Source organism: Pogona vitticeps, chromosome 3 (genome assembly GCF_051106095.1).
Source record: "Pogona vitticeps strain Pit_001003342236 chromosome 3, PviZW2.1, whole genome shotgun sequence".
NCBI lineage: Eukaryota > Metazoa > Chordata > Lepidosauria > Squamata > Agamidae > Pogona > Pogona vitticeps.
The window spans coordinates 53,320,128-53,344,245 of NC_135785.1; the positions used below are offsets into that span (position 1 = coordinate 53,320,128).

General features: G+C 41.8%; 1 protein-coding gene across 3 annotated transcripts in view; it reads left to right on the top strand.

The window, feature by feature from the left end:
- KCNIP2 (potassium voltage-gated channel interacting protein 2) overlaps nt 1-24,118 on the top strand; it is a 133,968-nt gene that overhangs the window by 8,994 nt on the left and 100,856 nt on the right. The window contains exons 1-2 of one of the 3 annotated variants that reach the window (XM_020790782.3): nt 6,709-6,745; nt 8,010-8,075. The exons of the other annotated variants lie outside the window; for them this stretch is intronic. Coding sequence (XP_020646441.3) covers nt 8,018-8,075 — 58 coding nt within the window. The 5' untranslated portion in view covers nt 6,709-6,745; nt 8,010-8,017. Of the gene's footprint in view, nt 1-6,708; nt 6,746-8,009; nt 8,076-24,118 lie in introns of those variants that run through there. 3 annotated transcript variants of the gene reach the window in all.

Genomic DNA, 24,118 nt, shown 5'->3' on the forward strand with positions numbered 1-24,118 from the left:
GCCGCCGCCCGCTTCCCTTCCCTTCTCGCCCCAAAAACATGCCTCCAAGTGGGGGGGGGTCTTCTAATATGCCCAGTCACCTTGTACGGCGGCAAATACGGTAGTGTCTTTGTTCCTGAGTCTGTCTCTAGTTGTATATCACATCAAAATTATACAAGTGAGACTGGGCAGCAGCCAGATAAGCATTGACAGAGCAGGTGATTTCAAACACAATTGCTTTTTCTGTCTCAGTTCCTCACCTGTAAAATGGGAGTAATCATGTCCCATCACACAGGGTTCTTGTTAGGTTAATGAGGTAAAGACTGTGAAGCAATTTACAAATAAGACCTGCTACAGGAAGGAAGTTATACCTTCTCATTCCCTTTCAACCTGTGTGTAAGGGTTGAATGGTATCTAGGCTAGGAAAAATGAGCTACTTAAAAGCATAGAATAGAAACAGTAGAACTGTGTGTATATTCCTCTTGGTTGAAGCAAAAATAAACTATACCTGGGAATCAGGATTTAGGGTCCTAATGAAGAAAGAAATGTAACCAATACTGTGCAACTTGAGAAATCTGAGCCAGAGTGAGAAGGTCTTGCTCTAATGTAATGCCTTCTAAAAGTGGGTGATTTATCTTGCTCTTTTTTTGCTGTTGTGACACTGTGTCTTAGTAAGAGCCTCTCTTCCCTTTCAGCAGGGTTTTGATTTACTAGAGAAGAAAATGTCTCTTTGTTTTACATCTCTTCTCTATCCCGCAGGTTACATACACATGCACACACTTTGAACTGTGAGTCTCTACATCCTGTTTGAAGGGTTGCTTTAGATCTTTACAATCTCTGTTATTAATTTTTAGCAGTCAGATTTTATACAGAGGCAGGCAGAGCTCCACCTTCAACTATGGAATCTAGCATTTATAGCAGCACTATGCCGTGTATACTGGTGGTACACTTTTCTCTGAGTGCAGATTACACAGCCAAAACTGCATCAAGTATTCACAGGAGACAGGCATCAATAAACTTGTGGATTTCCATCCTCTCCAGGTATGCAGAAGTACAAATACATTTGAAAACAAAACAAAACTCTTAAGGCAGGAAACCACAATTGAACAAAACAGTCTGATGAGGAGCGATCTGAATGGCTGTTCCAGCACAAATGGAAAACTGAGGATGGAGATGGAATAGAATATCCTGGAAAAGGGCATGGCTGGCTACTTAAAAGTCCAGCGCTGCCTGGGGAGGCAACTGGAGTAATTGGTTCTGGGCTGCTGCAAAGCAAGGGATCCCTTCCTCATATTCTGTGAGTGAATCATAAACCCTTATCATCCGCTCCATCTGGGACTAAGCTTTAACTGTAGAACTCTTATCACTCAAAGCACCAAACTGAATGTTTAGCTGTGTAAACAGATGAAGAGTTCTGTGGGACTGGAAAGCTTGCATACTTTGTGGCTGTATGAATCCTCCTGATGAATGTATTCTCTACCACCACAGGGCACACAGAACTAAGAGATCACATGTTGTGCAACTTTCATGTACAGTATACCTTGACTAGGCTAAGAAAAGAAAGGGCTAAATATATTATGTAGTAGGAATATATAATAATGATGTGCCACTAATTTTGACATATGGTGACTCTTTCCTAGATTTTCTAGGTACAGAGTACTCAGAGATAGTTCATCAGTCCCTTCTTCTGGGGGTGCCCTGGGACTGAGCAGCTTATCCAGAGCTGCACAGGCTGGATTGTCTTCAGGGGAGGCAAAGTGAGGAATTGAACCCCTGACCTCACTCAGGAAGCTAACCAGCCGGCTTGTTGTGTACCACTGTCTGCTTAACAGGCAAACCAGGAGGCATCAGTGCCAGCAGACCATGCTAGCTTTCAGTTTTGAAGGCAATGCTTTCATTGCAGAGTGGCAGCTAGAAGGAGTGGCTGAGGCCTGCAATACTTCTTCAGAGGCAAGGCCTATGCGACTATACTAGTGAATAGGTGCACCTTTTTCCAATTGAGCTGTTACTGTTCTATAACAGAGAGAGGCCCGGAAGGAAAAGACCAGAAATCGGGCCTTCTTGGCAGTGGCTCCTCGCCTACGGAACAACTTACCTCCTGAGATTCGCGCGGCTCCCTCGCTGGGCACTTTTAAGAAACAATTAAAAACATTCATGTATAAGCAGGCCTTCCCAAGCAGTTAATCCCTGATGATCCTTTCTTCCTATACTCCTTTGATCTTTATCTATGTTTACTTGTAATGTTTTAAATATTTATTGTTGGTTGATTGTAAGCCGCCTAGAGTGGTCGAATGTGACCAGATAGGCGGGATAGAAATGAAATTAACAACAACAACAACAACAACAACAACAACAACAACAACAACAATAAAAATTTTTTTAAATGTTCTGTGTTCCAGGAGATCTCAAGAAAAAAACTGTTAGTTGAAGGCATCTCTGTGTGATACCATTTTCCTTCTTCAGGGGGCGTTTCTTCCTCCACAATGCTCTTGCAAAATGGGCACCTCTCTACTCTTCCCTTTCCCCACTTTTGACTGACGGCCATGGGCCAATGGAGGATAGAGCAATTTGCTACTTCTTACTATGCTCACTGCAACACCTCCTGTGGGGAAATTGTATGCTTTTACAATGTATATATTTGTGGCTATAGCAGACATTGTGCTAAGCGTGCAAATCACGTACACAGCAGTAAGGATGATTCATTAACCTGCTTTGATATCTAGGATAATTTCCTTTCTCTGGGTAAATTGTATTAACTTACTTGTGTATTAAGGTGTTATCTGTCTATGTTTACCCTGCTCTGTATTCAGGAATGTTTACCCTGCTTGTGTATTTAGGATTTACCTGCCTCTTTTTACCGGCCCCTCTGTTTACCATACTTGTGTATTCAGGATATTACCTGCCTGTGTTTAGAATGGTCACTGGTTAACTAGTGCAAAGGTAGAGAACAATAAAAGGGGGGCGCGGCGACGGATAGGGAGGATTTCCCACTGAACAGCGTTGCACAGCATGCTGTTTTGTTCATCCGGATCCCGCCCTGAAACACACACTCGAGTGCTCGTCTCTTTCTTTCTCCTTGCTGGTCAAGAGGGGAAAAAGGCTTCATCTGCAGATCCCTACAACTAGACTTCATCTGCAGATCCCTACAACAAGGCTTCATCTGCAGATCCCGACAATTAGGTTTCATCTGCAGATCCCTACAATAAGGCTTCATCTGCAGATCCCGACAACCTCCTTTCTTTTTAGTTGATCTGTCTGTCCTGTGTCAGAGACAGGAGCGCACTTTGCTGGCTAATTTGTTTTCATTTTTTTTCCAGTTACAGTTGCAGAGGCCTGAACCATTTGGGGAGGACTGCTAAAATTAAGATTGACAAATGTTTTGGAACCACAGTATGGAAAATTTACCTTCATAGACTACAGCTCCCACAAGAATCTAGTCAGTGGGACCAGTGGGATTCTGGGAATTGTAGTCCAGCTTTGCCAAGCTTTGCTTTGATATCCCCGTACATAGATAACCATGGTCTAGCCATCAACACCTCTATGAAAAACCAGTCCCCTTTCTAATCTCCTATTCCTCTCTTCCTTTCCCCTGCCCCATTTTTTTCTTACAGCTTCTCGATAACACAGCCTTTATTGGTTTTTAAGTCTTCATTTTGCACAAGCTGCTCTTGTGTAAATGGCTGCAAATTCTATGCAGGTCTTGTGTTTACACAGCAGTGAGCTGCCTTGTGCCTGGAACGGCTTCATTGGCTTTCCACTTGTTGAATGTTTGTTCTTCCTCTCCATTGCCAGCTATTTGGCTTCAGCAAATGCCATATCAGGCAATCCTGGATATTTTACTTTATTATAGAATGGAACAATATGTTGCTCTCCAGGGATTTCAGTACACAGCTTAGTGCAGTGGCCCAAAATCCAGGGTCTGCAACTCCAAATTTTGTTTCTTCTGTTATAATATGGTATGTTTCTGATATTCTGTATTAGCATTTTTATACATTGTTTACACATACACACTTTCAATGTATGCACATGTGTACACACATGCATTGAAGCAAAAATTACATGCAGTAGTGTGATGTAGGACAGAGGTGGGGAACTTCCTGGGTCAAGGGGGCTGTTCAGATATTTCCCCTATACCCACATTAGGGAGACTACACTGTCCTTGTTGTCATCACAGCCACTGCTGTTTAAATTTGGCTGTTACAGCTTCTCTGGAAAGCTTCTCTACAAGATAGAGAGTGGATCTCCGGGGCTCACTGATGAGGGAGCTAAAAGCAAGCAGTAAGTACAGAAGGAACAAAAGTTTTTCAGCAGGGGCTTGTTACCATTTTGACTGAGGTTAGTATTTTGACAGTATGAGTTCAGGAATGGTGGCAGAGCACAGCAGGCTGGCAAAATAGCATTGACAGTTCACATGGAGCCCATTGGTCTAATGGCACATGCTCTCGTGATAAATGAACTGTTTATATGCTGATGGACCTTTCCCCTTTGCAGCCTGTCTGTGTCTTGGGCTATATGACCAAGACATAACCTCAGTGTGGCACAGAGCTATGTTTGGGCACGGTAGCTGAGATACAGGCTCATATCCTGACTGTGTGCAGCCTTGGGACAAACTGTTCTCTTTTGAAGCCTGATGGGCCTTGAGGGGATGTTGTTGTTACCATCCATGAAATGTGAAGTATCTCGTATGCTGGAAAGGGCTGGTATTGCTGCAAGTGTTTTTTAAGCTGGTCCTGAGCCTGCCCACTGCATGCACTAAAGTGACCCTAGGGAGGCTGGTAGTATGAAAGCTCAAAATAATGCATAAAACCTAATCTGTGATGACAATAGTGAATCCTTTCAGTGGTACACAGGAATAGTTTGGGGAAAGAAAAAGAGAAACAGTAGTTGCTACTCCTGTTCTTAAAGTCATAAGGAGTGCTTCCAACAGAATGCAGAGTAGCTAACAACAAATAAAATGGAAAGGAAAAGAAAATCTTGATTGAAACATTTAACATAAAAGCAAGTCAGTACAAATAAATGTATTCTTAAAAAATATTTTTACCTTGCCTTTCTCCTTAAAAAGGACCCAAAGTGGCTTAAATCACTAAAAGACAGCATTTAAAGTTGTAAGTATATAAATATTTAAAAAAAGATCAACAGGATACTATGCTAAAAAACATAAGCAACATCAAAACACATTTAAAACCAAAAAGACACAACAATCCATTGAAAAACCCCACTCAAGTAGCCAGATGTTAAGGGAAAGCTTGCCTGAAAAGATATATCTTTGCCTGCTTTCAGAAGGACAGCAAAGATGGGGCCAGTCTGGCCTCCTGTGGGAGGAAGTTCTAAAGTCTGGGAGTAGCAACAGAGAAGGTCCTCTCCTGTGTCCCCATTAGATGTACCTGTGAAGGTGGTGGAATGAGAGAAAGGCCGCTCCTGATGATATTAACCCCTGAGCAGGCTCATAATGGGAGGTGCAGTCTTTGAGATAGCTGGGACCCAGGCTATGTAGAGTTTTATAGGTTAAAACCAGCACTTTGAATTGTGCCAGGAAACAGATTGACAGCTGGTGGAGCTGCTGTAACAGAGAGGTTATGTGATCCCTGTAACTAGGCCCAATTAGCAATCTGGCTGTTGCATGTTGGACCCACTGAAATGTTTATAATATTCCATGGTGTCTTGTAACATTTTAAAGACTAAGAAGTTTATTTGGTGTGTTTGCAATTGTAGACTGTAGCTTACTTCAGATTATTTAGAAGTGAGCAACCAACATCAAAAGCATTAATAAAATGAAACTTGTTCATCTTTAAACTTCTGCTGCAACACAGCTACCCAGCTGGAAGTTGCAAGGAGGAAAGACAAACAGGCAACCAACCGTTAGAACTGTTTTAACAATAGATCAACCCATGTGCCTAAAGCCTGTCTGAATAAAATCTTTTTCTCTTGGGAGGACAACAGGGAGGGAACTATCCTAGCTTCTTTTGGCTGGGGTTCCTATTGTCTGGTAGTGCCACATAGAAAGTTCTCTCCCACATCCCCACCAAATGTGCCACTGATAGTGGCAAGGTCAAGGAATCTGGCAGAACGTGGTGTGCAAAAGTGCTGTCCTCAGAGGCTGCTGGTTCCTGTTCAGAAGCCATGGTTTCTGAACTCTACTCCCTTAATCTGAGCATTGAAAACTATATTCCTATATTGTAATTTGAACCTAGCACTTTAATAATTGTATTGTCCTGGCCTTTAAGGCATACTTTGGAAATTCAAGGCTACCACCCTGGTTCCACTCTGAAAGGTCCAATCAGATCACTTCTTTTGATAAGGGACAAGGAGCTGTCTTCTCACCAAAATAGCAAAGCTGAGCCTTGAAGATTCTTTATGGCTGTTGCTTTAAAGGATGCTTTTACTGCATCAAGAAAGAACCTTGCACCTTTGTAGTTATCATGCCTTACCTTACTGAGTCATCTTCAGAGGGGGAAGAGGATCCCTTGCAGCTGGGTAAAGTCAGTGTAGAAGGATAGCACGGTAGCACCCTCCCAGAAAGGAGGGCAGTTGCCAGTTCTGCCAGGGAGGTCCCAAAGGCTGAAGAGAGCCTCACATGTGTGAGAGTGCAGGTCACAACTATGACATTCAAAAAATGGCCTCAGAGCACTATAACATTTAATAACACCTGTTTGTAGTTTGAGTCTGTGGTGGTCTGTCACAGCTGTCATTTATCACTAAAAGGGTTAATTGCAGTGTGAGTCAGATAACCTTTGTCAATCATATCAGACTTCATCTGGGTATCAAGGTAAAAGTTGTTTCATTGTTGAAATTATTGCAGGCAACATCAGCTTATTGATATCAGCTTTATTCCTCTGCATGGCTCTATACACAAAAAAAATCAAAGAGTTATTGAAAACGTAACTTTCTGAGAAGTTACAGGCAGAGTAGAATAGAGGAATTCCTTCAGAAATTCAAGACTGATGCATATTAAATTAGTAGTTATCCATATTTTTGTTCATACTGCTCAGAGCTTTGGATATGGGTGGGTCTTTTTTCCTAGAAGTTGTTTTCTGAGCTAACTCAAGGACAAGGATTTGTTTTATTTTTTTCAAATGCGCTTGTCCTTTGCATTCCATTAAGGCAAGTTGGCACAGCTGAGCCCCCCAATTACTTAATCAGACATGGGCTAAATGAGATTCCTGCCATGTCCTAGCTATGGGAGTTGTTCAAATGGGAATAAGGAAAGGGCAGCCAGAATAATTTTTTTCTGAGCTCAAAGCAACCAACATCAAATGCAGGTATATTTGACCAAATTTTACACATTTGTTTCAAATACCTAAACAAGGTAGAAGTAGTTTAGGCCTTAGGCAGGTGCAACACAACTCTGGGTCAAATCTGTCCATATCAACTGTGGCTCTAAAAGGTCATCCAAGATGGCCAGGTAATTGTGGTCCATGTCATGCAACACAATAAGTGACAATTCATTCAACTGCTCTTTTCAGCAAGGAGCCACTTAGGCTATATTGTTTGTGTAGCACTCTATGTACAGCACAAGGCAAACAGGGACTGTGTGGTAGGTTAATTGCATCCATTTGTATATTCTGTTCAATGTTGAGATCAAAATTCTGCCTTCTAAGCCAGGTGGGGCACATGACTCCCCTGGACCTTGTGATGACCCCTACCCTAAGAGCTGAATAAAGTCTCTAGTGACTAATTTATTCTCATCATTCAGTCACGTCAGTGATTTTTTTGCTAGCATTTTAAAAAACTTGTTGATCATTTACTTTTATTTCAATTGTAAAATTTGGAAAGAAAGGCATTTGAGAATAATACATTTTAATTAAAAATTCCAAAATATATATTCAAGTCCTTCAGCATCAGGAGGTCATTTGTTAAACCACAATTTATTTATTAGTAGTCCATTCACTTTATAAATGAGTGGAGTATGTTAATATCTGAATATTAATTCAGAATATTAATATTAATTATTTGTCATATATTATTGGCGTTTAGAATATCTGAATGACTTCAGACACTACTGAGAATTAATCTCTGTTTGAGCTTTGTAGGCATTAAGATGAAACCTTTGATTTCATATTGCTGGTTTTGTATCCTGACAGCACATTTAATTTCTGGTAAGTAGTTTCATCTCATCTCAAGGATTGCACAGGATTGAACAAATGTAACATAATGTAATCTGCATATAGTGTTATTTTTACTTCTTGATGCCCTAATTTCATCCCTCTAGCAGGCAGTAATAGTGCAGAAAATGAACCACAGTAGTAAAAAAACAAGAAGTAAAATGCAAATGTAATTTATGGTTGAATTTGTCAACTAATCATTTAATATTGGGAAAAATCCAGGTTAAAATACTCACATTTAGCTCCCATTGAAATCAATGTATAAAAATGAGTCATGCAGTTCCAGTTGAATTATTGCCGATTTCAGGAAGACCTCAGTGCATTTAAGCTTGGATCTCTCACCCTTCTATTTTAACAAGGCTAAAACTATGAGTTTCTAATTGGAACGGCCTGTGGAAAGAGGTTTTGTGAAGATGGAATATTTGTGATTAGCCTATGTGCCTGACATTTCTAGAGTAAGGAGGTATGTTAGGACCAAACTATCCTTGACCTTCAGTGGACCTTTGCATTTAAGCAGCAGGTTTTTGAAAATGCAAATTATGTCAGCTAGGGAAGAGAAAGGATTATTGGACTATAACAGGCATGAAAGAAGGCATTTAACTCTTTCCTCCCCTGCTTTGGAGGAGTCAGATGAAGCCAGAAATGCCCATTGATGCCAGTTCAATTTCCCAATAATTATTAGCTCATACTTCAACTAATATGATTTCCATTAAAAACTGCCAGAAACATTGAATATAATAACATATTTAACAACATGTTAATTTATCCCTAAGCACTTAAACCGGGGTGAGGGTGGGGGCAGACTGAATTTCCACAGCAATAAATGACATCTGTTTATAGGTTGATAGCTCATATCTACGTTGTTTGCCCATGGAAGACTTCTGTCTGTAGCTGTGCAAAATAATCAAATGATCACCTTTACTGAAATACTATAATCATCTTAATTTTAATTAGCAGTGAATAATTAGTTGAACGGTAGTTAATTGACTCAAGGAAACTATAATTTTTTGACAGGCAAATCTAGTGTTTTGCATCATTCACATAAATGTCTGAGCCTCTCTGGAATCCCAGAGTGTCACTAAGATTACATTGTAGCCTTGTGGGAAGACAGAGATCCTATATTAAAATCATGGGATGATTGTGCTAAAAGTTAGAAGAGGACCCTCCACTTTCAATGAGCTTTTGAAATATACTTTTGCTCCTTGTGCTTCAAATCTTGCCACTTCAAAGAGGGCCCAAAGTGCATCATGGCTGTCTTAAGGTGCTGTTTTTTCAAGGAAGAGAAAACTGGAATCCTATGTATAGGCTGGGAATATGCACTGCAGAACACAACAGGACCAAGTAAGCATGCACAGGAGCAGAATGTGTGTTGCCTAGCATTTTATTAGGGGCTGCTCATAGATATGCTTAATATAGACTAGCAACGTCTTAAGCATGGTTCAGTCATTCCATTCTTCATCCATTCAAGGAGTAAAAGAATGGAAGAAATGCTAATCCAAACAGTATGGAGAAAACACAGGACTATATTTTTGCATATCATTTGCTTTAATAATGCAAATCAAATTAGCTGAGGGCTGGAACTCATACAATTGTTGGGGTTACAAATTTATGCTAGTAGGTTTTTGATTTGAGATGAGCACCTCACTTTAAAATTGAAGGGTAAGCACTCCCTTGCTTGCTCCTTTTCACTGGTATATGCTAAGGAGCATAGGAAAGCCAAGGAATCTCTGTGAGTATTTGGTGAGTTGCTCAAAGTTTGGAACCCACTTTGAAGCAGCAGTTTATATATTTCAGTCCTCAAATTGACCTTGTTTGGCTGGCTTGATGAACTGCTGGAAATCATCTGGGTGGCACCACAAGACAGAGAATATGAGGTCAATAGCTGTTCAAAGGCTTCCCAAGTGGCACACAGGGTGATAAAGCTCTTGGATGGCAATGTACCTCTTTTTAAGGTTCCTGGTTTCATTCTGGTGGTGCCTTGCAGGAAAGAATCTGTGCTAAAGGATCTTTAAAGAGGATTCTGAATTATGAATGCATCTTGGCATTAACTGCAAATTAGAGAGAGAGGTTTGTTAGTTGGACCTCATGCAGAGTTCATCCAGTGGTGAAGTGGTTTTTCTTGGAAGAGAATAAAACGACTGGCGCAAGTCTTGAGGCAGTGGTGTTTTCCTGCCCAGAGAGACACAGATATCCAGAGCATCCCCCATAAGAGTGGATTCTTTTTATTCCCTTGGATTTGTGTAAATCAACTCTTCTTGCCCTGCCATGTTTATGTGACCTGGGAAGAAGGGAATAGAAAAAGCAGTAGTACTGTTATGTTTCCAGTTATGTTAATGTTTTCCTGTGCAATCCTGGGTGGGAGGGTGGGAGAGAGAAATGTTCTGTTTGCACCTCTAAAGTCCACGTGGAATGTCTGCTCCCATGTACACATCTCTGCATGTTGTCGGAGGTTGTATGAAGAATTTCTCCCTCTGCATATGCAACTAGGGATGGCTGCCGTGTAGCATAGATCTTCAAAAAGTCTGAGCTTAGAAAGGATCCAGACTCAAAAAACTTGACAAGCACTGCTAGGATTGGCCCTGTCATCAGGCCGGATGGGGCAACAGCCTCAGGTGGCAGATACTAGAGGGAAAGCAGAGACAAACTGCCACTTCTCCTTCCTATGTCCCCCACTCATTCCACCCTCCCAAAGGACAAAGCAGTGCATAGATCACAACCTATCCTGCAGCCCCTAAACTATCCTATTGTTCCAAAGCAATGTGGAGAATGCTGCCCCATGACAAGTCCTGAAGTAAAGTAAAAGTGAGCTGTCTATCTAGTACGCTTCTGTACATACACTGCAGGAGGGTGCGATTTTGTTCTTTGCTTCAAGCAGCAAAGTGGTTTGGGCTGGCCCCTGAGCATTCTTGGCATGATTGCACACTGTGCTTTCTTGCTCAGACTTGCCCACACAACAAGTGCAGAGCACTTGTCCTCTGCAACCTGACAAAGTTTGGGCATCAGGGCTTGAAGTACCCCCATGGCCGAGCAGGAGCTACCCATGACAGCACCTTTGCCTAATGCAAAGCCAAGGGGATGGGGATGACTGCGGAAATGACTTTTAACCACTTGCACATTGGCATCAATTTCTGGAAAATTAGAAATAAATAGCTTATTTTCTCCCCATTAAAGCAGAAACCTTGGAATCATGGTTGTCTTATAGACTAGGAAGAGGGGCAGTACCTTACCCCAACATTTCTGTGGGGAGGCCCGACCCCATCTCAGTTATGAGCCACTACCCAGCTTGCTCAAGGGGTAGCGAGTGGCGTGTTTCTATTATGATGTGAACTGCCCAGAGAGTGTTTTCATGCTATGGAACATGTATATAAGTCAAAACAACAACAACACCCTTGATTAGAGTGCTCTGGAAGGGAGTACCCATGGCTTGGATGTCTCCATTCAGCAAGGTATTGTCAAACAGCCCTTCTGTGATGACCAGAGTTCCTCTTCTAACTTGATTAGACAAATGAGCTGCCATTTGGATAATCGTTTTGCTTTCTCTTTAGATTAAATTTTTTAAACAAATTACATCGTGCAAGGGAATTAGAAATGCTCTAACCTTAGATACATTCGCAAAGCAATAATCTAAGCTTCCTCGTGCCACTGGGTTTAGCCCTTGCCTTTGCCTTATGAACTGCTCTCCCTCCCTCCCTCTTGGATTTGCAGCCTCTGACACTGCCAGGAAGTTGCTGGTAGGAAACTGCACTAATTCAATATTCAAGCTCACTTGCTCGCTCTTAATTTTCCCCAATGAAATGTCAATGAATTTTAGATGGTGTAAGTTCTGGTGACGACAGCCTGAGTCCCCCAGAGAGGAGACCAAATGCTCAGTTACAGCAAAACCTGTCATAGGAGCCCTAGGAGGAGCAGCAAAGATAAGATCCCTGCAAGGATTACACAACTCCACTTTGACTGTCCATTGAGGACATTTAAGCATGCAAAATGAATGCTCCCCTCCAGCAGAAGGCATCAAAAGCAAGTGCTAGTATTGGAACTATTTTGAGCCCTCCTTTGGAAGAAGGTGAGCTCCATATAATGTGGTCTCTTCTCATCTAAATGGCAATAGAGCTTATCTATAAAGGCCTGTCACAATGAGATAAAAGGTCACATTTAAAATGTTGTGTTTCCTAGATATGAAAGCATTTCTGTGAAGGAAACACATCTGGGGGAAAAACCAGGGGCAGGGGATTATGGGTAAACACAAATTACTTCTAAGCACATATTGGTTACATTTAGTAACATAAGCAGGTGTTATTGTTATCTGCTGTCAAATCAAATCCAATTTACAGCAACCCTATGAATGAGAAAGATGCAAGTAAGGAAAACAGAAAGAAATGTGTAAGTGAAAAATACTTACAAGCTTGGTGATCAAGCCGGAAGGAACCTCACCCCAAAATGATGGGAGAAGTCATTTGAGGTCATAGTTAGTACAAACTGTATGCAACAATTAGTTGTGGCCTAATGGTATAAACATTGTCCTAAGTCAAGGCAGCAGTAAAAATTGGGGTACATAAGGTCAAGCAGGGTACCCGTTAGGTTTCTATTCATGTTTAGTGAAGTGCCCTAATATTTCCCCCACCTAGGGTGACTCCATCAGTAGACAGAGTGAAGCAGCTGCCTCAGGTGACAGATGCTGGGGGAAGTAGTGGCAGCCGCCTGCCGCCACTCCACCCCCCCCCATTCATCTTCAGCCCTCTTCAGGCCAACTTTCATCTTGCAGTTGACTAGTTTATTGTCTTCAAAGCATGGTGGAAGACCCTTTCCCATTGCTGATGGAAAAGTAAGATTCCACTGCCAATCCAGTCTATTATTTATTTATTTATTAGATTTATATACCGCCCATCCAAAACATGTCTACTCTGGGTGGGGGGGGGGAGAGAGAGAAAGATTTGCCTTCTGTACATGGAGTTAACAGGAACCAGCCCGGCTTCTCCATCTTCAAGGGTAAATTAAAACTGTACCCACCTCTTATACATACACAAGTACACACCCAGAGAGATTGTGAGCTGCTCTCGCTTCCTCCCGCTGCCCTCCCTAAGCCCTGTGACAGAGTTCCAGGTAGGAAGGAGGACTTCCTTGCTCCACCAGTTTATTAATGCCGATAGAATCATTTTGTTATGTAACTAAGTAGATAAGCAGAATTTCACTGCTTTTGATAGGTCTCATCATCAGCTATGCTCCTGTTGTGGCTGTGTCAGTATATCCCAAGAGACTGGGCTCTGGGTGCAACAGTGCACCAGATGCCAGCACCCGGGTTCCTGCTTTGCTTTCCCCTTTGCTGTGCAGAAGGATAAGAGTAGTGCAATATCTGCTGGGGCTGCAAGCCACAGGGCTCTTCCAGATGGGGCAAAAATTCTACCCCTTCTTCCTCCCTGTGCATGGTGAAAGAGTATAGAACTTTCTGAAATACGTTTGAAAAGTTTAGTTATAAAAAGCTACCTCTCAGAAAATCACTCCTCTTCAGAAATTCTAGGAATCCTTTAACAAATATGAAATAAATCAATTTCTTCACTACAGCTTCTAGCTGCCTAGAGTGGTTGCAATGACCAGATAGGCGGGATATAAATAAATAAATAAATAAATAAATAAATAAATAAATAAATAAATAAAGAAAGAAAGAAAGAAAGAAAGAAAGAAAGAAAGCTCTTATTGTTGTTGTGTCCATACTGATTTGAAACTGATTGAAGACTTCCAGCCAGTAAGCTTCTGGAAGAAATTCAATGAACTTGATGAAAAGTACCATTATGCTAACCCATGCCCTTCCCCCCCTCAAAGAACAGACCCTGAAACAAAATAAACCACACCTTCAAGAAGAACAAAAAAACAAACAAACATGGACATGTACAGATTTAATCATCAGTTTAAATTAAGGATGTGACTGCACAGGGGAGGAACACTAGATTAAATCGGATTATTTCAAATTTACTGAAACCTGGTCGCTGCTAGTTTCTGCTGCTGAAATTGCTGTAGTGGCTCACACCAACAAGACAGATTATCTCATTGCAAGAGACATACTGCACTTTCCGATTGGTGCACTTTCCAATGGGATCACAGCCACATCCTATTAATATCACCTTTTCCCCTCCTGCCTCACCTTTACGTAGAAGCATAGCATTCATTTCCCAGTTGTTTGGACTTTTTTTTTCCTTTTCAGAACTGACATAGCACTAACTTGAAAAACATATAGCCTAGTGCAAAGAGAGGGGATGTGTCATTAAAAGTGTAAAGTTTTAACATTGTAGAAGGGAAGGTAAACAACTGTAATAAGACCAAGGTAAACATTGTCATAGGACCGGTTTTTCCACTGAAATATCAAGTAAAGAAGTGAATGGAAGGAAGAAAACAAACTAACCAACCAACAAACAAGGAAGCGCTGGAACTTCATATCTGATGCAGTGCTAAACGTGAGAAGTATATGGTTTTTTTTTTAATTGTTCAGAGAAGAAACAACAGGAATCCACTTGAGAGGGATTTTTGCTCTCCAATTAAAATATCTTGGTCCCTGTCAATCTAGAACACCTGCAACTGCCCTTTTAAAGGCTGAGATAAGCAATCACACTTGCCAGAAAAGGGGAAATGGAGGCAATATCAACTGATACAAAATAAACAGTCTCCTACTGTCTGTTAAAAAAGAAAAAGAAACACCTCAGAAAAAGGGCAGGCTTCTGCACAGTTTGCTGTACATTATGTGTAAAATAGTGGTTTCAGATGTGGAGATGACTTCAGCATGGCTCTTTATTTGCAGGAGACACCACCCAATGCAACCCTCACAGCAAGCTGCAATATATATACTCAAACCTTCCCCAGATGCTCCCCCCCCAACATTCAATCAATCAAAAAACCCACCCAACAGTTAAAAACTCCCTTGGCCCATTGCTAGTCTGTAGGAGTGACCTAGCTGACTGGCTCAGCAAGCACAGTCAATTTGAGCACAACTGCGAGCAGCCTATCCAACAAGGGATCTTCACCTGAAGCTCCCAATACATTACATTGTGTAGTCACTGAAAAATGAATTTTCAACCATACAAATGCTGAAACAAAGCATGTGGTATAACGCGGTGCAAGCTGTACACTGCATGGATGTGGGGCGAAATGTCAGCATACAGCCTGAAGAACAAAGGCCCCATCTGGAAGAGGCCTGAGTGTAACGTGGTTTGCACAACCCAGATGTCCCCAATGCCATGACGTGTCCAGAAGCTTAGCCACTGAACCAGATTTTGAAGTCATGCCTCTTTGTATCCCAGGCAAAATGGTTCCCTAAGCAAATAAAAATGGTTTCATACATTACTTTTTTGGCATGGGCAAAATAATCAGATGTGAACGAGGCATACTTTGGTTTCCTCCCAAATGCATGTGTTAAAACATGGATGAGGAACAGGTCCATAGCACAATGAACTTTGGAATGGCCACGGATCCCTGAAGCGTATGCCAGCAGTAGGCACCAGTCTTGGGTGGCAAAGTGGTTTCCCACTTCAGTGGCGACTGACAGATTAGATGGTGGCATCATGTGTGGTTACACTTGCTTCCCCCTGGTTTCCTGGCTGAACTGCCAGCTGGAGATTTTTTTTAGTTGTTGGTTGGTCCAAGGAGCTGGCACAAGAAGAACTTGTCAGGGGAGGGGAGAAGGAAAGGTAGCTGCTTTCAGCTGGTGCAACAAGGACTCAACAGATTCTGGAACACCAGCAAATGACTTTGCTTCTTTTCTCTGCATTGACTCATTGTCAGGGACTCAGATGGCTGAAAGGTACTTCGTTCACAGATTGCCTTCAGTGGGCTAAGAAGGTGAAGAACGAATGAAACTGGCTCTTTGCATTCAGTTGCCACTTTTGGGAGCTGGGTCAATGCCAACTGAAGGATCCAGTCAGCTCTCAAAGCACAGCTAACTGCTTCACTCCCCACTCACCTTCCCAGGTCTTGAGAAGTGAGACAGAACAAATCTGGGTGTGTAAGTTCTCCAGACGCAGGTACTTTGTCCCCATCCCTACAGCATCATCTTTCTGAAGGGACGGAGCAAAGTGCAGACCAGATTTAGAAGCACCAATGGGCCAAATATGGTCTGATGGCCAAATATCTCACCTTCTGGTATATAACTATAAGGAGAATTATTGGTGTCTTGATGGCTTGGCAGGTGCCCTTTTGGCTAAATGCAGATTGGAAGGGATAATGTAAGTGTCCTCCCTCCACTGCCATCAGCATTAGCAAGCTCCCTGTCACAAGCTTGTTTCTGCACTGGTTGCATGATGAATCACAAAACCGGCCACACAGCAAGGAGCCTACAAGATTGGGAAGGGCAGAGAGTGAATCCAGGACTGCCTTTCCATTCCATGTTTGGGCAGTAGCATATTGGCTACTGTCATAGTTTGTCCTGGTTTGGTGCTAGCATTTGCTCCTTATTTTGAGGCAACATGAGTAGGAGGTACTATTTTACTCCTGGCCTATTTCTGGGCTTCCCATTGATGGCCATGGTGGGACAATCAAGCCAGCAGGGCTCTTTTTCTGTACTTAGTTGCAAAGCTTTGAAGGTTCAGGTCTGGATGGTGATAGTGGAATGAGATGGTACGGGCATCTACACTGCATAGCTATGAAAGCAGAGCAACACCAGTGTGGAGTACAGAGATACCTTTGTGTGATATGGCAGTGGAAGATGGTGGACTGTCTCTATGCTGAGAAGCCGCTTCACATTCTCTGCATGATAAAGGTAGCATGTAGCCTAGCAACTGCCTACCTCTTCATTTTGCTCCTCAGAAATATTCTCTCTGCTATTCTCATAGTGCCTTCTAAATAAAGGTTGTTGGTATACATGAGCTTTTCACTCCTCGGCTCTTTATGGTGGCTCACAGCAAATGCATCCTCTGATGTGCTTGCTGTCAGCAGAATCTGTAACTTGTGATTCACTTTGAGGGCTGGTGTGTGTGTGTGTGTAAAGCATGTGGTTACCTGGAGTTTCTCTTTTCATTCATCATTAAGAGAATTAGGAATACTTCTAATGTTGCAGAAGGAAGTGACAATGGTAAGTACATGGAACACATTTTGGAGGTCTCTGAAGGATCTGTGTGGGCCTGAATATGTGTATTCTTCTGTGGCTCTACAAGGGTTATCAAGATTCCTGGGTTATGACTTGGCCAGACTGGATACTATAAATATCACATTGGAGGTATCTTCTTTTCTAGTGACAGTGAAAGCCCTTCCTTTGTTCTTTGCTGTGAATGGATATAAATTGACAGTATGTACCTGGCCTACCAGCACTGGACCAGGGAAATGCCACTGTGAATTTTTAACTGCAGTCGCTGTTGATACCAAGAGAGTGGCACTCCTCAATACTGTATTAACAATGTCATGTGAAGGTTGGGAATTTCATCTGCTGAGGAAAGGAGTTGCTAGGAATGTAGCAATTTTTTGGAATGTGAGGACAAGGGAGCCTTAAAGGTAAAGGTAAAGATTCCCCTTGACATTTAGTCCAGTCATGTCCGACTCTAGGGGGTGGTGCTCATCCCCGTTTCCAAGCTGTAGAGCCAGCGTTTTGTCCATAGACAGTTTCCATGGTCACGTGGCCAGTGCAACTAGACACGGAATGCCATTACCTTCCCACCATGGTGGTACCTATTTATCTACTTGCATTTACATGCTTTCAAACTGCTAGATTGGCAGGAGCTGGGACAAGCAACAGGAGCTCGCTCCAATGCATGGATTCGATCTTACAACTGCTGGTCTTCTGACCTTGCAGCACAGAGGCTTCTGTGGTTTAACCCAAAGCACTACCACGTCCCTACAAGGGAGCCTTAGGAGATTTTTTTAATAAAAAAAAACATGCTTTTTGGGGTTCCTTAAATGGTAAATTATGACTGCACACACTCCAAGGTGTGCTCAACTGATCCTGCTCCATTGGCAGGCTGTTTTGCTGAGTGGAGCTTTGGACATCTGCCTCAGAGTCTTACCTTGAGAGCATTATTACGTTTGGAAATCAGCAGACATCGGGAGAAGGCAGATTTTATACCAGAAAATAGCTAGAGAGAAGGTTTCTTCTCCTCTTTGCTTATACTTGATTGATATTCCTTTTCACCTGGAAGCCTTGGAATCCCATGGCACCCCCAGTCTTCCTAGCTCCCTGACTCACTAAATAATGTGATTAACTTAAGCTAATGAAGTGCTAATGGCCTCACACTTCCACAGTTATTTAATTAGCTGACAATAAAAGCAAACCTTATTACCCTGGGAATTCCAGCAGCCTGTAATTAAGACAGAAAAGTCGGGGAGGGATGTAGAATACAAGCAGGTACTTCTAGCAAAGGGTTAATGCACTATGGCATACATTTCTGCACTGATCTGTATGCCTCATTTCACAAGGAACATAACCTGGGAGTTCAAGAGGAGAAGGAAACTGAGGATGATTGGGGATTAATCATCAGCAGGCCAGTCAAGGTGTCAAAGCAGAATGCCAGTACCTCTTAAGGAGCAAAGGGCTAGCAAACAGAAAGGGAGCCAAGAGGGACACGGCAAGGCACAGCTGACATCTTGCTCAGGATCTCATTAGTGAGCAACCGAGCAGCTGTTGTTACTCTGCATCACAGTTGCAACTAGCTTTCCCATCCATGCTGCCATAGGAGATGATGAAGACTTTCTATGCTTGGTTCACAAGGTCTATTTTGTTCATAGGGGCCTAAGATCCATTGCTGGGCAAGCCAAGCAGCAGTGAGCAGACATTAAAAGGTAAGAATTGCTCTGATGGAGCAAATGAAAGGAGTCCCTCTTCACTCTTTCTCCACACCATGAAAATTGTTCTATATTTCTGTCATAGCAGCCGGTGCTACTGTTGTTGCTTACAGAAAAATGGCTTCAAACGTCTAACAACCCTAGTAGTGTGTTCAAGGTATGTGAAATGTTGAAGGAGTGGTTTACCATTGCCACTCCTCAGTGAGTTTCTGTGGCCAAATGGGGATTTGAACCTGTCTCCTGAGTCCTAATCTTGTGCTGTTTCCATTACATCATCCTGGTTCTTTTAATGTCAACCCCTGCTTGCTGTTTTTATTAACAAAATACCCTTACAGTAACCTGTCCTTAGAACTTCCACTTAAAAAAGTGGTAGTCACATCCTCCAGGATTGCCCGGATTGAATCTAGAAAGTTTCCCTTCACAGGATTCAATGCATCATTCTTCTGGCACAGATTATTTTGCATGTGTGGTTGTAATGCGTATGTGTGGTACACCTCTCTGTTTTCCTTATGTGGAGTCATGCATATGCTTTGTTGCTTAGAATCATATGCTATGATGTTTAGAAGCTTGCATAGGTTAGCAGGAGATTCTTGGAACTAAGGATTTGATTGTAGTAATGCGGGCATTTTATATTTGAACTTCACACAAGGTGAAAGAAGTGTTTATTTATTCACTTTACACAAACACAATGCTACAGTCCTCAAGAATGCCATTTGGATGCCTTCTGACATCACCACTCTTATCATATTACTGAAACTGTCACATGTCTTCCCAGGAAAGTCCCTGTCTACCGTGATTTTCCTCATCTTTGAAAAATGTCTAATCACTGCTGGAGAGTAGCAACAAAGCCTCCAGGGAGGTGGGGGGTCAGCATGGAGAAGAGAAGTGTAGTAAGTCAGTAGGCCCTTTGTATGAGTGGAACATACAGAGGAGTTGTCTCACCAAATGCCCACTGATGCTGTGAGTTTATTCTAGTTGTGATTTTATTATGCTAAGCAACAGGATTTCAGCCATTTTGTATCTGGTGGTAGACATTTTTTTTAAAAGTCCTGTGACACAGAATCTGGTTAAGGCCTTCCACAGTGAATTTAAATGAGTACAAACATTGCCCAACACAAGTCCTGAGTAACGCTTGCAATAAATGTATGACACTGTATCTAGTATGTTCCCCTTGCTACAGAGAATCCTAATAAGGGTTGTTCCTCAGATCAGACTTAGGTATTGTTTCATGAGCTTTTGTCCCAGGCAGCTAAGTTGCTACTTAGGCATCACTAGCAAAGCGGTTTCTTAAATATCTCATTTACCTTGAAAATCCAGTTAGGGTCACTATGTCAGTTCTGGTACACAACTAACTGACTGACTGACTGATTAGTAAAAGTTAATAATTACTCTGGTGGGGGAGGGAAACACAGATCTGTATGTGCTAATTTATACGTATGGATGCAAAATTTGATTAACTTACTACTATTTAAATAGCACAGAAAACAAGATAATTGATTGCCTATCTGTCGTTGTTTAGTCAATAAGTCATGTCCGACTCTTCGTGGCCCCATGGACCAGAGCCCGCCAGGCCCTCCTGTCTTCCACTGCCTCCTGGAGTTGGGTCAATTTCATATTGGTAGCTTCAGTGACACTGTCCAGCCATCTCATCCTCTGTTGTCCCCTTCTCCTCTTGCCCTCACACTTCCCCAACATCAGGGTCTTTTCCAGGGAGTCTTCTCTTTTCATGAGATGGCCAAAGTATTGGAGCCTCAGCTTCAGGATCTGTCCTTCCAGTGAGCATTCAGGGTTGATTTTTTTCCAAAATAGATAGGTTTGTTCTCCTTGTAGTCCAGGGGATGCTCAAGAGTCTCCTTCAGCACCACAATTCAAAAGCATCAGTTCTTCGGTGGTCAACTTTCTTTATGGTCCAGCTCTTACTTCCATACATCATTACAGGAAAAACTATAGCTTTGACCTTTGTCAGCAAGGTGATGTCTCTGCTTTTTAAGATGCTGTCGAGATTTGTCATCGCTTTCCTCCCAAGGAGCAAGGTGTCTTTTAATTTCGTGGCTGCTGTCACCATCTGCAGTGATTATGGAGCCCAAGAAAGTAAAATCTGTCACTGCCTCCATATCTTCCCCTTCTATTTCCCAGGAGGTGATGGGACCAGTGGCCATGATCTTAGTTTTTCTGATGTTGAGTTTCAGACTGTTTTTTGCACTCTCCTCTTTCACCCTCATTACGAAGTTCTTTCATTCGTCCTCACTTTCTGCCATCAGAGTGGTATCATCTGCATATCAGAGGTTATTGATATTTCTTCCCGCAATCTTAATTCCAGTTTGGGATTCCTCTACTCCAGCCTTTCGCATGATGTATTCTGCATATAAGTTAAATAAGCAGGGGGACAATATACAGCCTTGTCATACTCTTTTCCCAATTTTGAACCAGTTGTTCCATATCCAGTTCTAACCGTTGCTTCCTGTCCCACGTATAGGTTTCTCAGGAGATAGATAAGGTGGCCAGGCACTCCCATTTCTTTAAGGACTTGCCATAGTTTGTTGTGGTCCACACAGCCAAAGGCTTTTGCACAGTCAATGAAGCAGAAGTAGATGTTTTTCTGGAACTCTCTGGCTTTCTTCATAATCCAGTGCATGTTAGCAATTTGGTCTCTAGTTCCTCTGCCCCTTCGAAATCCAGCTTGTACTTCTGGGAGTTCTCGGTCCACATACTGCTGAAGCCTACCTTGGAGGATTTTGAGCATAACATTGCTAGCGTGTGAAATGAGTGGAAGTGTACGGTAGTTGAAGCATTCTTTGGCACTTCCCTTCTTTGGGATTGGTATGTAGACTGATCTTTTCCAGTCCTTTGGCCACTGTTGAGTTTACCAAACTTGTTGGCATATTGAATGAATCACCTATCTAAATCATCCCAAATAAAAGAAGTTCTCCAGTTAATCTGCAGCCCGTTGTGAGATCATCAGCTCCTCCTCAATGAACTTACCCCCAAGTGATACTCTTGTCTGGATTTTGCTATCAAATAATTTCCCCTTAATGAACTGCCCCATTTATCATCGTCCCCACAAATAAATGTGTATGTGGGAGAAAGCATGAAAAAGAGGGAGTTCTCTTGCCTATTTGCAGTTGTTATCAGTGAAATTAACTGCCAGTTTGAACACTATTATTGTTGTTGTTGTTTGTTTGTTTGTTTGTTTGGAGAAGATGATTTTAGTTGTTGAACACATGCATTTTCTACTGTTCTCCTCCTTTCCACAGCCAGTAGTAGGAAAACGTTTCCATTTGAACGTTGTGAACATCATATTCCTTTGTACCCATCTACATTGCCTAACACTGTTTCTACATTATGTTTGCTCAACTACACTGGAACAGAAAATGTGCTGAATGTGCTGAACACCCAAACACAAGCACCTTGAGCCTGGGAGAGACAGCCTTAAAGGACTCAACCACTTGTCCATATATAGAAAGCCTACTCATAATTGTATAGCATTCTTCCCTAACATGGTGCTCTCTGTATGTGTTGGGCTACAGCTTCCAACATCCCTGCCCCAGATAGCATTAGTACTGATTCTTGTTTTCCCTCTCTGCTACTATATTGGCTGAGATGGGCGGGATTTGTAATCCAGCACATCCGAAGATAGGACAGGCACATTTCAGGCCAATCCTTGTAGCTGAAAATCACATTACAAGCTTGCCAGTTCCACTTGTTTAACTAGAATTAAGTGATAAAGAGCAGATTTTCTCCTGTGTCAAAAGTTAAATTGTTTTCCATCTAAACTTCTACAGAAGATTTATTAGACTCCAACTAATTGCTACAAACTTAGCTTTCTTTCTCGTTACTCATAACAAACCCCAAATGGTAATTTATAAAATAAAGGGTTTCTGTTCATTCACATCTTCCTTCCTGCCCTTTTCAAAAAGTTTTACCTAGTCTTCTTACTGCAGAGATACATTTTGCTAATTGTTTTACAATTCTAAATACAAAATATGGAAGGGGAGAAGCTTTCCTGATTACTATTAAAGGATAGTTTTATGAATAAGTACTGAAGGCCTCTTAAAAGCAATAACTAGGACAATTCTTTTGAAGTTGTAAACCAGATTTCTTCTGATGTCTACAAAGAAAGGTTTGCACTATGTGCAGAACCTGGAAAAGTTACTTTTTTGGACCACAGATCTCCCAACCTGTAAGGCCAATTGCATCTGAGAAAATAATTTTTCCAGCCTATGGCACTGTAGATGATTTACTTTCCCCAAGAAACTGCAGTGTTGATCTTTCTATAACATTTTTGTAGCTCCATGACGTGGATAGGAGTAACAACAAGAAAGGCAACACTGGAAAAGCTTGCATTGGCCTGTTGCTGTAGTTGCAAGGCAATGGTATTCTACCAGTACAGTGACTAAGATGTGCGGAGCATTTCCATGCTGTGATATGGTGTTGTGTTCTCCTAAAACAGACCTTTCTCAAGATGTTTGGAGATGGGGATGCCTCCAGAAGCTTCAGTTTTTGGTCTTTCTTTTGTGTTTTCTAGCCAACACAGACATGCTCAAAGGCAGTGGGCCTGATTATGGAACAAGAGGAGAACAGGGAGGTTTTTTTTGAATTAGCTTGCAAGTCACAGAACTGACAACACCATCTGAATGTAGCCACATTGTCTGTTAAACTGGAGAGAGTACACCTTAGCTAGGGAGTGAATGCCAAGCCATGGGCTAATTTGTTTCCAGAAACAAATGTGGGCAAATAGTTTATCTCAAACTACTACAGCTCTGCCTGCAACAAGGTGAGAATAGATCAGTTCCTCCTAGAATGGTAAGTAAAAACATCCAGATTTCTCTCCTTTACCTCTGGTTTTCCCATTTTAATTCTAGAGCCTTCCAAGCTGGGGTTTCAGCATCACTAGAAAATAATTTTGTATGCCATCTATTGAAGTGTGGCTTATTAGCATTGAAACTGCCGTCCCAATTTCATGTCTCATAACGAGCAATCTATTTTGAACAGGTGAATCTTACAATGGCAGTTGGGGCTAAATTAGATGATACATTAAATGTGTGAATGCATTACTGTGTCTGTTTTTGAAAATGAAAATGAAGGTCAGGGTTAAATCTCCTCCCACACGCCCTGTAGACCTGTGTGAAATCCAGAAACTGAAATGCTGTTTTAAAGAGCTGATGGGTTAGCATTTCTTTTATAACAAAAGTAACACGTTACTTATTATTTGTTACTTTTTAATAACTATATTATTTTATTTAAAGAAACCATTAAAAATAGACAAATGGCAACATTACTCTAAATCC